At 42.1% G+C, this 14544-nt stretch overlaps 1 protein-coding gene and 1 long non-coding RNA gene across 2 annotated transcripts; one reads left to right on the top strand and one right to left on the bottom strand.

The window, feature by feature from the left end:
- Positions 1 to 61: 61 nt before the first annotated feature.
- Positions 62 to 9019, bottom strand: ACAT2 (acetyl-CoA acetyltransferase 2). The gene is made up of 9 exons (XM_036379689.2): positions 8848 to 9019; positions 8625 to 8759; positions 7297 to 7478; positions 6047 to 6164; positions 5123 to 5266; positions 3939 to 4061; positions 3092 to 3246; positions 882 to 992; positions 62 to 312 (listed from the first exon to the last, which is right to left on the bottom strand). Exons 1-9 carry the CDS (start codon positions 8894 to 8896, stop codon positions 145 to 147), a joined length of 1185 nt encoding a protein of 394 aa, XP_036235582.1. The 5' UTR covers positions 8897 to 9019; the 3' UTR covers positions 62 to 144.
- On the top strand, positions 8956 to 13115 carry LOC118684661 (uncharacterized). The gene is made up of 2 exons (XR_004979880.2): positions 8956 to 9474; positions 9690 to 13115. It is a non-coding gene; the product is annotated as an uncharacterized LOC118684661 (long non-coding RNA).
- Positions 13116 to 14544: the final 1429 nt, after the last annotated feature.

The following is a 14544-nucleotide window of genomic DNA, read 5'->3' as shown; positions in this document are numbered from 1 at the left end:
TTGAGTGTCAAAAAGTAATGGTGTAAGCTTACTTACATTTAGGCAAAACAAACAAAATGTTAGTTGTTAAAATGTTATTGAGAAGTTTATTAGTAAAATGTTTCAAAGCTAGTTCACACTAGCTGTTTATTCATTCCCTCACATTTATCTCTCAACGCACATGGCTATTCCCATTCCTCCTCCTATACAGAGAGCAGCAACACCACGTTTTCCACCAGTTCGTTCCAGTGCATAGAGGAGAGTTACAAGGATGCGACAACCAGAGGCGCCCAGAGGGTGGCCAAGAGCAATAGCTCCACCTTGTATATTGATCTAAAAGGAAAAAAAAAGCCAACATAGACAGTCAAGAACATTTAACTGGCTTAGCTGATTTTCAACATAAATGACTTCACAGGGATCTAGCCCTTAATTATTTGTGAGCTTGAAACCCCAAGCCTCACTTCATGCAAGAACGTGCATATGAGTGCAACAGCTGGTAATAATCAGTATTTCTTCTGCAAGGGTGCAGTCTTCACTCTGAAGATACGAGGTGAATTTAGGGAGGGGAGAATAATACCCATGGTTTTTCCCTTCACTGAAATAATACTGTGGCAAATATACTTGAGGCAGCAATTTCAAATTCTGAATTAAGTATGTTTGAGCAGTTGCCTAGATTTGCACAACAATCCACTGCAACAGCACTGCAAGTTGTTCAGCTAGGAAACTGCTAGCAAAGCCAGCGGACAGAGCAGTGTGAGGAAATGCCTGCTGGGGCTCCCACCCTATTTGCTTACACCAAAGGGATTGCAAGAGAGCTGTGCTCATCTTTACAATCCACATGCACAGAATGGGACAAGTTTGAATTACAGAAGGTAAGCTAATGCCAGCCTACAAATCATTACCTTTTCTGGGTTTACTTTCAGTTCTTTTGAAATTGCAACAGATAGTGACGCAAAGGCTTCATTAATTTCGAACAGGTCAACTTGTTCCAGAGTCCAGCCAGCTTTGTCAATCTGAGAAAACAGTGCAAATAAGACCTTACTATCTTTTAGCTCTTCCTTAGCACCAGACGAAGCTTTTCATAAGATGTAAATTGTGTGATTTGAAGCTTTAGAAAAGTTGAAGGAAAACAATTTTTTATAGCCAGTGTTGACAGAATTCTTGAAGACTACAGGCTTCAGTGTCAGACAAGTCAGTACAATGAGCTGTAATAATGCTGGCTGCTCATAAAAAATCTTGATTGATTTTACACGTAGTAGCAGTGGTGGTGCAATTGTGAGAATCAAACTGTACCCTGTGCCCTTACTTCAACAAGCACTGCATTCAGAAGCAGGCTTTTAACAGATTAAAACCAATTTTTTTAGGACATAGTCTGACTCCATTAGGGTCTCTATTATATTAACAGAGACTTTTAAACAGGAAAGAGTGTGGTGTCAACCATTAGTGATCAGTGCCACATCTGATTTGTCCAGTCTCTCCTGCCTTTACATTGAAAGCTTGCACTTTAAGCTTTTCACAGATGACTATTTTTGAAGATGGCTTGGTCATGTTTTCACTTGAGAAACTTGTGATGCAATTGCCTGCTCTGGTACAGGCGTAGGCATGTTTCAAGTGTGTACATTTTTACTTCCACTTGCTTTGTTTCTGACAGCAATACTTTATCAGCAGAATCATCACTATTGATGTTTCACAACCTAGGCTGGCCAGACTGGTGCACCTCTGAGGCTACAGTCAAGGAGGGGAGCCTTTTTCTATAGATAAAATAGACAGTATGGAGTATGCCATTCTTCTGGGAAAAGCTTAAGATACACAATGTTATTGTAACTCTTAATGTATAACATAGTCATTCTCTTACTGTAAAGTGCTACTCTAAAATTCTGAAGTGATAAACAATACATGGAGGATCTGAACATTTGGTAAAGCACAAAGTTTAATTACAGAATCACAGAATATGCTGAGTTGGAAGGGACCCATGAGGATCGTCAAGTCCAACTCTTAAATAAATGACCCATAAAGGAATTGAAGCCACAACCACAGCCTTGGTATTATTAGGACCATGCTCTATGAAGTAGTGTGCCCTTTTTCTTAGTATGTATACAGTTATAGGTACAGCTCTGTTCCACAGTTTATACTAAAACTGTATTGTATATGCAGTTACTGCACCCTTCATTTAAAAGAACAATTTGAGATCTGGTAAGAAAAAGCTTTAGCATTATAGTTCTGATTTTCTTGTCAAAAGCCACAGAGCTTGGGTGAGTTCAGGTAGGACCTCCACATTGCTAGGACATTCAGAGGTGAACAAAGTAAGGCCTTTAGAGTATTAAAAAAATAACATTAGAGCAAATCTCTCTTAGCTCTTTTCATGCTCACTTTCATAGCTAAGCTTTAACAAATAATCAGCTGGGGCTGCTATGGGTTATGGATGCAATTAGCAAGCAGTGTGGTACCAGCAGGGCTGCTCACTGGGGCACTGAGAACCTTGTCCTGTGGACTGAACACTCAGCACATCAGTGGGTGCAGTAATGCTCTGAGCACGTTAGATGTGGTTTTGGAACTCCCCTTCCTGTTTAGTTACACCTGAAAGGAATCCAGTTTGTAAGCTCCAAGCGTTTTGCAGGCCAAACTGAAACACAATGGGCACTGGAACACAATGGTCCCATTGGCTAATGCAGATGGCACTCAGTGGCCCTTCCCTCAGTGTTGTACTATTGAAAATACATTCAGGCAATGATCTGAAAATTAACTTGGCCAGACACATCATCAGAACCGTATCACTGAATTGGGTTAGTTACACACATGCCTGAAATTTGATCTTTAGTTTCCTAGGTTATCTAGATACCTTTCCACAAACCTGACTAGTTTATGCTCTGAAGTCCATTTATGCACATACACATTGGGGTTTTCTTTTTCCAACATGTAGGTACTAGCCTAGTAGCACTAGGATTCCTAATCTTATATACTACACTATTTTGAGGCTGTTTTTCACATAGTTTACTTTTTTCTTACTGAGTTTTCTTTAGAACAGGGCAAAACCAAGACATGGCCAGAAAACAAAAAGCAATTAAAACCAAGAGTTTTAGCATTATGGATACATAGATAAGTGATTACTTACAGCTTTCCTTATTGCTGAAATGGGCCCTACTCCCATAATTGATGGATCTATACCTGTCTGAGCCCAAGATACAATCCGAGCCAAAGGCATAAGACCTCTCCTAGCAGCTTCTGATTTCTTCATTAGAAGAACAGCTGCAGCTCCGTCATTTAAACCTGTGGAATAACAAACAACTTGTGTCTATTTGTTGGACTTTATGGCTTTTACTGTACCACTTTCTCCTGCTTGCATAAAATCACAACCTAGACAAAACAAAAATCACAAATAATTTACTCATTTAGGTCAGTACTGCTCATACCAGCCGAGTCTGTTCTCTGCCACAAACACTTGAAACTATATTGTTGTAAATGCGACACATTTGTGATTCTATTTGGAAAGCAGCAGGTGGAAGAATCAAAATAAAATCTGAAAAATAAGTACATCACACTTGTTAGGCAGGCTTTGGAAGGAGCAGCATAAAGACACAGGAAGACATTTAAAAGCTGCTTGTGGCAGTCCCACAGGAGTAACATTTTCAAACATGAATCATTAAGTTTTCCACTGTCCAAACCTGCAGTGTCAGAAACCCTTAGACAGTTTTAAAAGGAAATATTCCTTCCAGCCTATCAAATACTGCTGTTATTGCCCAAACTCTTGTATTGTTTCATAGAAAACAAGGAAACAAAAGACAACTCTCTAAAGAAATCCTCCACCACATTTCAAATGGAGTTCTGCCTACGATGTCAAACACATTGCCATTTCCTGCAAAGCAGTGAACACACAGCAGCCCCACCCCTCACAGAGACCCTGCCTTCAGCCACAAGCAGCTACTGTTCTTTTCCATGTCATTTAAGTCAGATGGACCAACCTGAAGCATTAGCTGCTGTTACTGTCCCAGTTCCATCTGTCAAGAAACAGGGCTTTAACTTTGACATTGTTTCCAGGTTGCTCCCATGTCGAGGGTGTTCATCTATTTTAACTTCTATAGGACCTGCAAAACAGCATTATGCTCACAAGAGTGTCTAATCACGCAGACACATCTCAAACAGAAGACAGCAAAACCAACATGCTGAGTGGGAATATACACCATATTCCTTTCAACCAACAAGGCATTCTTACACTGGAGACAGCTGCCAACTCAGGGCAGTTTAACAAACAGCTGCAACCCTCCAGCTCCTTCTAGCAGGGCAGACAGCTCAGGTTTTCTAAGACGAACACTAGCAGCTAAAATACTGTCTAGTTATGCAAAAGTCAGTATTGCTCTTGCTGTTCCTAACCCCAATACCTTCTCTTTCAGCAGAAGGCTATATGTCAAATGATACTTCTGGTAATCTTGTTACAAAGAATAGTCAAGTGTCATTGAATATTATCATCTAAACTGGTATCATGTAATAGTTTGTAGCCAGCCTAAAGCCAGGACTTTTTCTGCAGGGTCTCTTCAATGGAATTGTTGAAGAACCAATTCTTGATATCTTTTTGGAAAATTCAGTTTTTGCATCTACCTCACAAGGAGCTGGGGAATTCCCCTGCTCAAGAAACAGACTTTGGCTCAAGCATTGTAATAGGTCTGTTTTTATCACTCACAAATCTAAAGAGAAGGATATCCATTATATGTAACCTGACTACATAACTAACTCATAACCCTAACTATTGTCACTCTGTATTTTACTAAGTGGGCAAGGTTTGCCAGATCAATATGACTGTTTTAAGTTTGGTGCAGCAGGAGTCTTAAGAAAATGAAAACCACTGATTTCGGTACCATATCTAAACCTATGTTAAGTCAGTGCTTTGTCTAGGTTGTTATTCTATCTTCAATAAACACACTATTACTATTTGCAGAAAGCTACACTGAGATATTCCACATTTGCATTGCTTCTCTCTTATTTAAAATATAACCACTGAAAGCTGAAAAAGAGAGCAACAGGCCACATGCTTACAAAAAAGCTGTGTAAGTGGGAAACCATCCGGGAAACCATCCACTGATTACAGAAGCCATAACAGAAAATAGATTCTTTTCCTTAAAATCAGCTCTCATTATCCATTCACACCTACCTTTTTTAGAAGGTACAAGAACAGGAACAATTTCTTTTGTGAAATAGCCAGCTTTCTGTGCTGCCTCTGCCCTGTTTTGTGACTGTACAGCAAGTTGGTCTTGCTCCCCTCTGCTGACTTGCCACTTCTTGGCCACATTTTCAGCTGAAAGGGGAAGAAAATGCAAACTGCCATCAGGAAATGCCAAAATTTTAAATTGCAAAATTGTAAGCACAAAGGTAGTCAATAATGTTTGCTGTAGCAAGCAGCTGAGTTTGTTGAACCGTTTTCGTTCTGATTTCCTAATTTTGTTTACTCATGATTTTCTACTGTATTTACACTTGAGGGTGAAGATTTTTGTGTGGAATCTCCTCCTAGATGATATTATCAAATTAAATACAAACGCAAACAAGCTTTTGTAGTTTATTGCTTCTCTGAACTACTATGCTCAGATCTCTCTACAGGAACTCCCTACAGCCACATCAGGAAAGGGAACACTTCTGCAGTCACTCTGTTTCACGAGCAGGGTCTGGAAAAGCAGTTGGCTGACCATCCCAACCAGGGTGCAATAACCTGAAGCTGCAAAACCATGCATATCCACAGGGCACTTTATGTAAATCCCCCTCATCGTAAATCTGTGCTGCAGAATGCTCCAGTTATATACAGGGATTATTTTATTTATATTTTTTCTGAAATTAAATTTCTCAGATGTAGAAGAGGTGCAGAGAGATTAGCTCAGACAGAAGAAAAACCCAAAGCAGCAACTTTACAAACAAAACGGAAAAGGCCTTCAATGTCTTTCAATATTATGTATTTCTTTCTTTCTTTTTCATGACTGCAACATAAGGACAGCTTACATGTTATTTGTAATTTCAGATTTCTGAAATTTCATGTCAATGAATTCTTTCAGTTGACCATTTCATTTTATGGACTGTCATCACTTACCTGTTATGCCCATGTGATACTGATAAAAAGCATCTGTAAGGCCATCAAGGATTATGGTGTCCTGCAAGGAAGCCTCTCCCATTTTGACCCCAGCTCGCATGTGAATGACGTGAGGAGCCTGCAAAAGCATATATTGAAAGGAGTGAGATGTTTACATCTCCAATACACAATTCAGACAGACCATTGCAGAGACGGAGCCCTGCCTGGTGGCTGGAGGTACCCATCCCAAACCCTGCCTGTCCCTCCAGAGCCTGCCAGCTGGCATGCCATTTGGCCTGTGCATTCCCCTGGTAGAAGACCACCACACTGCAAGTGTTGTTTCCTCTCCACAGACCAAATCTGTCATTCCTGGGCCACATGGCTGTAGCTCTCCCATCCTACTAGCCTGCTCCAGCTAGTTCCCCATTGCACTCTGCTGTCAGGGAATGTTAACACCACTTTCAGCACAGGCAGCTGAGCCCTGGCAGAAGAGGCCATCCGTTTCTTGAGAATCAGATCACCAGCTCCGACCCATTCCTGAATACAGCCTTGGAATGAACACCTCGAAATAAAACTGCTTTGCTTTCTTTCCAAGCCCTAATTTCTTGGCAAACAATAACATTTTCAGTTATTCCTTCTCTGGGCTTCTTACAATACAAAAATCCTGTCTAATGTGCTATGTCACAGGAAAATCTGTAGGGGGATAGAATATAAGAAAATAAAGATGGTGTAGAAAGTAATCTTACCCCTAAGGAGTTGCAGCTGGGCCAATTATCAAAGATTAGGAACAGGCCTGACTTTACCAGGCCACAGCTGTAACCAATGAGAAGAAGAGTGCTATAAAAGAGTGGGGTGGCTGGTTGAGAAGGGAACTGGAGTCAATTGGCTGCTTTGTGAAGAAGAAAGAGTCAGTGCTTGGAGGAGCTGCCCATGAGAAACACCAAAAAGGTATGAAACTTTTGTGAAAAGGAGACAATTGCATGGAACCCCTATAATAAGATAACAACAAAAATCATTCACCACAAGAGGGCTAGACAGAAATAAAAATGGAATTTTAAATGTAGGGTGTGTTTGTAGGGCACCTTTTCAGTAGCTACAGTATGAAGTCTTTTTTTAAAAGAAGTGTGCTACTGTTGCACGTGTAAATTCATTCGCAAGCACAGCGACCCTTTCGCTCTGCCTCCGGTGCCAGCCTGCAGACCCAGGGTTTCGCCACGGGGCTCTCTGCTCCCAGCACATCAGCACAACGCTTGTCTAACCCTCTGCTTTACCTTGCTCATGCTCTCCATGCCCCCTGCGACTACGACACTGGAGTCTCCCATCAGTATGGACTGAGCAGCCAGACACACAGCCTTCAGGCCCGACCCACAGATCATCTGGCAGCTCCAGGCGGGCACAGAGTACGGGATTCCCGCAGCCACGCTGGCCTGCCGCACGGGGTTCTGGCCAGCACCTGTGGGAACAGGCAGCATTGTGCTTTTGTCTGTTCTGAAAAACACAAATCCACCTTGTCACTGGTCACAATACCCCGATTCCACAAAAATTTAGAGCTTGCTCCTTTTAGCTGGTGGGTAGAGAAGTGCCCAGCAGTAATCTATAAAGAGATAACCTCTCTCATTTATATTGATCAATAAATACCTGCTACTGATAGTTTGATATCTACAGCTCTGCTTTTGATGCCAGGTCAGAGGAAACACTACTTCAGATCAGCCCTAGCCTGTTGTATGTGTAGGATGAGAAATCATTTAAATTGCTACTTTCTGAAGAGTTTCTTTTTGACATCTTCTGTACATCACCAGCAGTTAACTTTCCCTGAAAGTTCATATGGAAACCAAAAGCACAACTATGCACAGATGGACCTGAAAGCTTCCAGTCTTTGTTGTGATCTTGATGGAGATAATAGGAGCACTATATTCAAAGAAAACGCTGCATCTCCCGAGGCCAAAGCTCTTTGTACACAAAGCAAAGGACAACGAGAGCACATCATTCAGTAAACTGAAAATACAGAGGAATCTGAATCATCTTTAAACAAAAATATATATTTCCTTCCTCCACGTTTAAAATACAAAGCTGCCTATGATTCTACTGATTAAACATTACCCTGGAATAAGCAGGAGCTAGTTCAAAACAAACAACTCCCTGCCAGTTACACTTTCATTAAATCAAAATATTTGTCTCCAAACAAGTTGCATCACAAGATCTTGCAGGTCAGTCCTGCAGATAAAACACAAATGCAGGCCTAGCTCTTAAAATCTCAGAGTTATCATTACTTAGGATGTTCAGCTCAGCAGCTGAGATGATCAAGGTAAGAAGGATGCTGTAACAAAGAAAAGAAACTGACATTCACATATACACTGTTGGCTACTTCAGGGATTTTTTAAAAAACCGAACTTCCCACAACATCCTTTCCAAAACCCCATCCTTTCGGTCACCCAGAGCATGTGGAGAAGTAGCCACGATGCCTATCAAGTCCTTTGTTAAGGAACCGTGTTTCCAGTGGCAAGGCATTCGCCCTGGAAGGTGGAAGCTGGGCCGTTCCCATGGGACAGCCCCGAAGAGATGCTGGCGCGGGCGGAGCGGTCCCCCCGCCGGGCCGTACCTGCGGTGAGGACCTGCCCCAGGATCACCTCCGACACCTCCTCGGGGGCCAGCCCGGCCCGGCGCAGCACCTCCCGGATGGCGGCGGCGCCCAGCTCGTGCGCGGGGAGCGACGACAGCCCGCCGTTGAAGGAGCCTGGCAGGGGGACACAGAGGGAGAGCTCAGCACCGGGACACCCGCCCGGCCCCGCCGCGAGCATCCGCCACCCGCCGCCGCCTCTCACCCACGGCGGTCCTGGCGGCCGACACGAAGACGACGGGATCCGCGCTCATGGCGGCGGCGGCAGCGGCGGACACGGAGCGGAGCGGAGTGGCGGGCGCGGAGCGGAGCAAAAGCGGAGTCGGCGCCGGTCCCGCCCCTCGCCGCCGCCGGGCGGGGCGGCAGGACGGAGCCCGGGCACGGGATTCGCCGCCGGACACCTGAGCACAGCGCGGGGGCCGGGCGGGCGGTGGCGTGGTCGGGCCGGCCCCTGGGGCGATCGATGGGGCGGCCTTGGCCGATTCCTTCCCAGCTCCTTCCCTTCCTTCCCCTCCCTTCCCGGGAGAGAGGAGCGGTTCCGCCCGGCACGCCGGGGCTGCAGGCGCCGGGCACTTCCCCGTGCCCCCCGCTCGCACACCCGGTGCCTGCGCAGCGCCGGCTGCCAGCTCCCTCTGGATTATTTATTTACAAAATAAAGCGTGCGGGTCAAGTGCTCCCTTGTCATATTGTGGCTTTACGGACAGTTTGTTTATTTTTCATGGCGGCGTTTCTTAGGATCTGCGTGAGCAGGGAGAAAAGAATAATAATTTGAATTAAACTATACAAAACTGCCTATCGCTGGTTTGATCTGCACGGCAACTGACACGCAGAGGTTACCAACACCCTTTAAATATACTTACTATTCTAATAATAAAATATTAACATTTATAATTTAATTTTAATATTTAATATTAAAATATAAAATGTTTTAATATCTTTAATATTTTTCCTAATTTCAGCAGAAGCCTGAAATAGGTATTTATTTATATTTATAATTATATTTATATTATATTATATTTATATTTATATTTATATTTATATTTACAGTGCTCCGCCGCTGGCCCAGAAGCTGTTCCTGCCTGACCTGACGAAAGAGGCAAGCAGGGGGCTGTTCCCAGGCTGTTCCGTGGGAAGCGATGCTTCAAGGGGAAAGGCAAGGTGGTCTGGAAGGACGCAGCGCTGGCCGCAGGAGCTGGAAGGAGAGGAGGCGGCCGCAACCCACAGCCGGACGGGCAGGCAGGAATGTTTCTCTGCGGGAAATGTAGGTGGGAAGCAATAAGAATAAAGGGAAGAACCAAGAAAGTAAGTCAAACTAACAATAGTTACAACTAACAACAGTAACAACTAACAACAGTTAAAAGAAAATTTACGCCGGCTGAAATAACTGGTCTATTGCACAGCCTTGATCTTCAGTCCTTACTCCTTCCTTCCTCATTCACGGATACCGCCTAAGGGACATGCCAGCCAAAGCACTGCATTGAATTTGCATCTAAAGGCCAAGAAGATGGTTAGAAAATCTGCTAACCACCACTTAGCCACAAAGTCGGGAGACTTTTTTTTTCTATCCAGGTAGTAAAATTCTGTAGGTTTTCACAGAGAGAACAGAAGTACAAATTAAGTCCTAAAAAAGCGCATAGCATGTGATGACAAACACCCACAAACATAAATGTGGTTATATATGCAGTGAATGCACCAGTACACCTGTGGTCACATCCTGCATGTTGGCTACTCTGAACTTGGCAGTATTAAATCTGCATCCACCAAATGAATCTGAACCTTCTGTGAGGGCACAACGAGCAACAGGAGCACTACAATCCCTGAGTTGGATTCTTCTGACTCCTATCAGCCTCTATACTTGCTTTAAAATGTAAAAAACTACAGCATTACTAGATAGGGAAAAAATCCTGCTTTAGCTTTGGAAGGCAAGATTGGCCTAGATTTCACCAATAACTGTTAAATCATGCTGCAGGACTCCAACACTCAAAATGCATTCCTCCTTTTAGGTAATTTGGTCTTTGTGAAGGATAAGGCCAAAGTACAAAACTATGTGTTCTTCAGTTACTTTGGGGCTTTCAGCAAGAGATGAATCCCCTCAGGTGTCTTCAGGAAAGGAAATTGCTGGAAAATTCCACAGGCAGCTATAGGCAGACTGATGTACCAGTCGCCTAAGACCGCGCATTAAAGATGCATTAATTGGCAACATACATGCAGCACTGCTTTTCTTTAATGGTGCTGTGCACTCAGAGCAGCTGATAAAACTGACAAAAATGTAAGATTAAATCTGGAGGGGAAAAACATGTTTTGTGTCTTTTCAAAAGGCTGTCACTAAGCAAGTAGTAGAACTAACATAAAAGCAAAACTCAGGAATCTAGGATTCTAAGCAATACAGTGATTGTTTCAGAAAAATATTGTACAATTCCTGAGCACCCTGCATGACTGAATGTAGTCCCTGCACATTTTCAAAATTCAGCAGAGAGTGAATAACACAGACATATGAGGGCAGCACCAAGTAATGTCGTTTATCAACTGTACCATATACCAATATGTCATTCTTAATGCAACATTTGACTGATTACAACTTAAGGCCATTGATGGAAATACAAAGTCAATAATGTGAGATGAGCGCAGATTAAATGTCAGCAGGTGTTCACAACTGACACTACACCTGAAGTAACCCTTATGAACAGGATTCTGTTGAATTTAAAACTTTACAAATATTGAATGGAACATAAAGTGAGGCTTCAGCCCCTTCCCTCCCCACAGTTCACTAGCAGACAGAAAAAGTTCAAATATGAAGCAGCCTTAGGGCCTTGAGGCCAGCATACCCCAGTGAGCTGACCTGCTGCACCTTTGCTCTCAGCCCCAAACATCAGAAGAGTTTTGCAGCTCAGCATTAGTGACAAACCAGGCTGTGAGGCTGGAGCACCCCAAAACAACAGAGATGGATTTTATCTTGGTATGTCTATCAGGTTTGCAGTATTCTATTTAACTCTGCTTGGGTGGTGTCCAGGGTTGATATCCAAATGGACAAAAGGGGCATGTAACATACTGAAATAATGTAGCAATCACACAAAGGCAAATAATTATGAAACATTCATGGTACAGATCAAAGTTAAGTTATTTAAATGCAGAAAAAACACTTCTGAATGGGAGTAGGCAGCTGTGCTTTTAAATTCAATGTAGTTAATGAGCAGCATAATACTCAATAATAAACTACTGCCCTATGCTGGTACATTTTGTCATTTCTCAGAAATCTAAACTCTGGGAAATGAAGTAATCAATTCAGAACAGAAATCTTACCTGCTATCAGTTGCACAAAGTTTATTTACTACTTTGCTGTGAACACAATCAAATGGACAAGTGCCTTTGGTTAAATACTCAAGGTGCAAAGATTTTTGCATTTTCATTTGCTAGTGGTGGCTCTATTTTATTAGAAATAGACAAAAAGTTAGAGAATTTCAGTGTTCACTGATTTACTCTCCTGCTAAATAACTTTTTTCTAAATCTGACCTTTTAAAAGATCAGTATTGTTACCAAAATGCGAAGCCCTTGTGTTTTTTCCTCAAATCTGACACTTGGTCAATGAATACTGGCAAAACCAGGTGTTGGGAATGTGATTTTAATAAAAACTAAGCTGCACCTCTTAAAGAAAAAAAAAAAAAAACCCAAACAAAATCCAAACCAAATCCAATTACTTTAAATTAATAAATCTCAATATGAGATAATTCTATTTTTTAAAATAGATTTCACAACTTTCCTGTAACAGCAAATTCTCTAGTTTATAAAGTCTTATACACAAATATTGGTACTAATATCTGCTATGGGAACTCAGGCTTCCTGGACGCCTTTAGTACTTTAAGACCTTTCTTTGTGTGTAGAAAGACAATTCATTCTTTTTCCAGGTCTTCTTAGCAGTGGACTGACATTCAGTTGTCTATGAGTAGGTTCAGCACAGAAGGCCTGTTTTAAAAACAGACAGATACACTGTTTTCCCAGTGAGGTAAAGAGCTACATTTTCTAAAATTTCTCAATCTCCCACCTGACTGACAGGGTCCTTGGAAATCAAGGGAATGAAATGTCATTGGCTGTGCTAAGACCAATCTGTGTTTTCCTTGAATCCATTTTTGTAAGGGAATGTTCGTAATCTAATTGGTGCTTAATTAAAAAATGTAGTCTTCCCCTCAGTCAGGAAAACATTTGCACTCCTAAAACTATCTTGGCCTTTCTATGGTTTAAAAAAAAAAAGTATAGTAAACACCTGGGCTTATATCCTTAGCAACTATATGCACACCTGTACTCCATATGCAGTATTCATCAGGCATCCCCAAAAATGAATTTAACTTGAGTCATAATTTGGTTGTAATTGTATCTGGATGGATTATCAGTCAGGGGATGTCTTCAAGAGAGGCTCTGGAGTTCACTCTCTCTCTATATATATATAAATTGCTGTTAAATAAAAAGTAATTACTGCAAGAGCTTTCTGAAGAAGTTTATTTACTTCTTGCTATAAAGATGTAAGCAAAATAGGTGATAATTCCACTAAGACCCATAAAAGCATGTTAGCAGGGGATATAAAGACAGCATTAAGCCTGCAGCATCACATTCAGGAAACTTCTCTAAAAGAGAGAGTTCTCTGATGTCAAATTTGGGCTTTCTGCAGCCTAGATCTTTACCTAGTAGTTACCTGAAGGACCTCTCTGTATACCTTTCCTCTCAGTGCAATCCACAGATTTTATCTTTCTCCCACACCTGTAGGCTGCAGCAGCCTTTTCCAGTGCTCCTGAGAGCTCATTCTCTGCTGCAGATGTACCATGGGTTTGCCTTGCTCCATCTCCTGTCCTTGCAAGTCAAGGACAGTCTTTGCTACAGCTGACTGGCCTTTCTTCTGTTCCTGATATTTCAAGGTCCTTTAAAATGCCAAGAGTATGTACAGTACTCCAAACTTTTTTTTTTTAACTTTTGAAAAAGGCTTTATGTCATTTTCCCCCTAATTCCTTACTTTCCTGACCAACAGACTAATTTTTTTTTTACAAGTGTTTTACACTAGGAAGTGTTTTCCTTCAGAGCCTGCCTTCTCCGGGGACAAATAGCATCCCTCAGAGCTGGGAAACATCGTAGTATTTGTGTTGGTCCACATGGCTTCTGTGTGAAACCAAGGGGTGGAACAGAAACCCAGAACTGAGCCAGTAAAACCAAGGAGGAGCCATCCAGTTAATGGATAATTAAGTTAATGAGTAACACACCATCATTCAAGGAACCTAAAACCCAGTGAGCTCTGCTGCCCACTCATTCATAATCTGGTTCCTATTCCATTTTATCATTATAGGTAAATCAATATATGAATTTGGCTTTTGTGTTGATGCTTGGACAGATCAGGACACGCCCTCTCATCCAAAGACCAATGCTGCCGCTGGGGGTTATGATAGCACCTATTACCTGAAAAGCTAATTTACTCCAGTTACCACACTGTAAACACAACCCAAGGCGGGTGTTGACACGTTTGTTCCAGCAGCACTAAAAAGTCCCAGGTTAGTTCTCACTGTGTAAGAGATGTGCAAACAGAACAAAAGAGTATTTCAGTTAAATGTCCTCTTCCCAAAAGTATCAGAGGACTGGTTACCAAATTGTTGCCCTTATTTCCCTAAACAAAAGTTGTAGGTGTAGCTTGATAATACACTTACCAACTTGAAAGTACAGAAGGAAAGCAGCCCAGAATATTAAGCTCTGCGGGCTGATTCCACTTATCTCTACATGTCCCTGGCTGCCTGCCTCTTGTTCAGCTAGCATATTTCCCACAAGTGTAATCTACACTTGTAAAGATAAATTTAAAATAACTAGGTGCTGACAAGGGGTAAAAAATGCAGGAATATTTTCTACATGCTCATGAACACAAACAATTGTG

The sequence above is a fragment of the Molothrus ater genome, chromosome 3 (genome assembly GCF_012460135.2).
Source record: "Molothrus ater isolate BHLD 08-10-18 breed brown headed cowbird chromosome 3, BPBGC_Mater_1.1, whole genome shotgun sequence".
Taxonomy (NCBI): Eukaryota; Metazoa; Chordata; class Aves; order Passeriformes; family Icteridae; genus Molothrus; species Molothrus ater.
This window is presented reverse-complemented; position numbering and strand designations above follow the sequence as displayed.

Coding starts and splice junctions, on each gene's coding strand:
- ACAT2 (XM_036379689.2), bottom strand. CDS start 8,896: ATGAGCGCGGATCCCGTCGTCTTCGTGTCGGCCGCCAGGACCGCCGTG. Junction 4,062..5,122: donor TCTTGTACCTTCTAAAAAAG/GTAGGTGTGAAT, acceptor GCTGTTTTGCAG/GTCCTATAGAAGTTAAAATA. Junction 993..3,091: donor TTTCAGCAATAAGGAAAGCT/GTAAGTAATCAC, acceptor CTGTTTTCTCAG/ATTGACAAAGCTGGCTGGAC.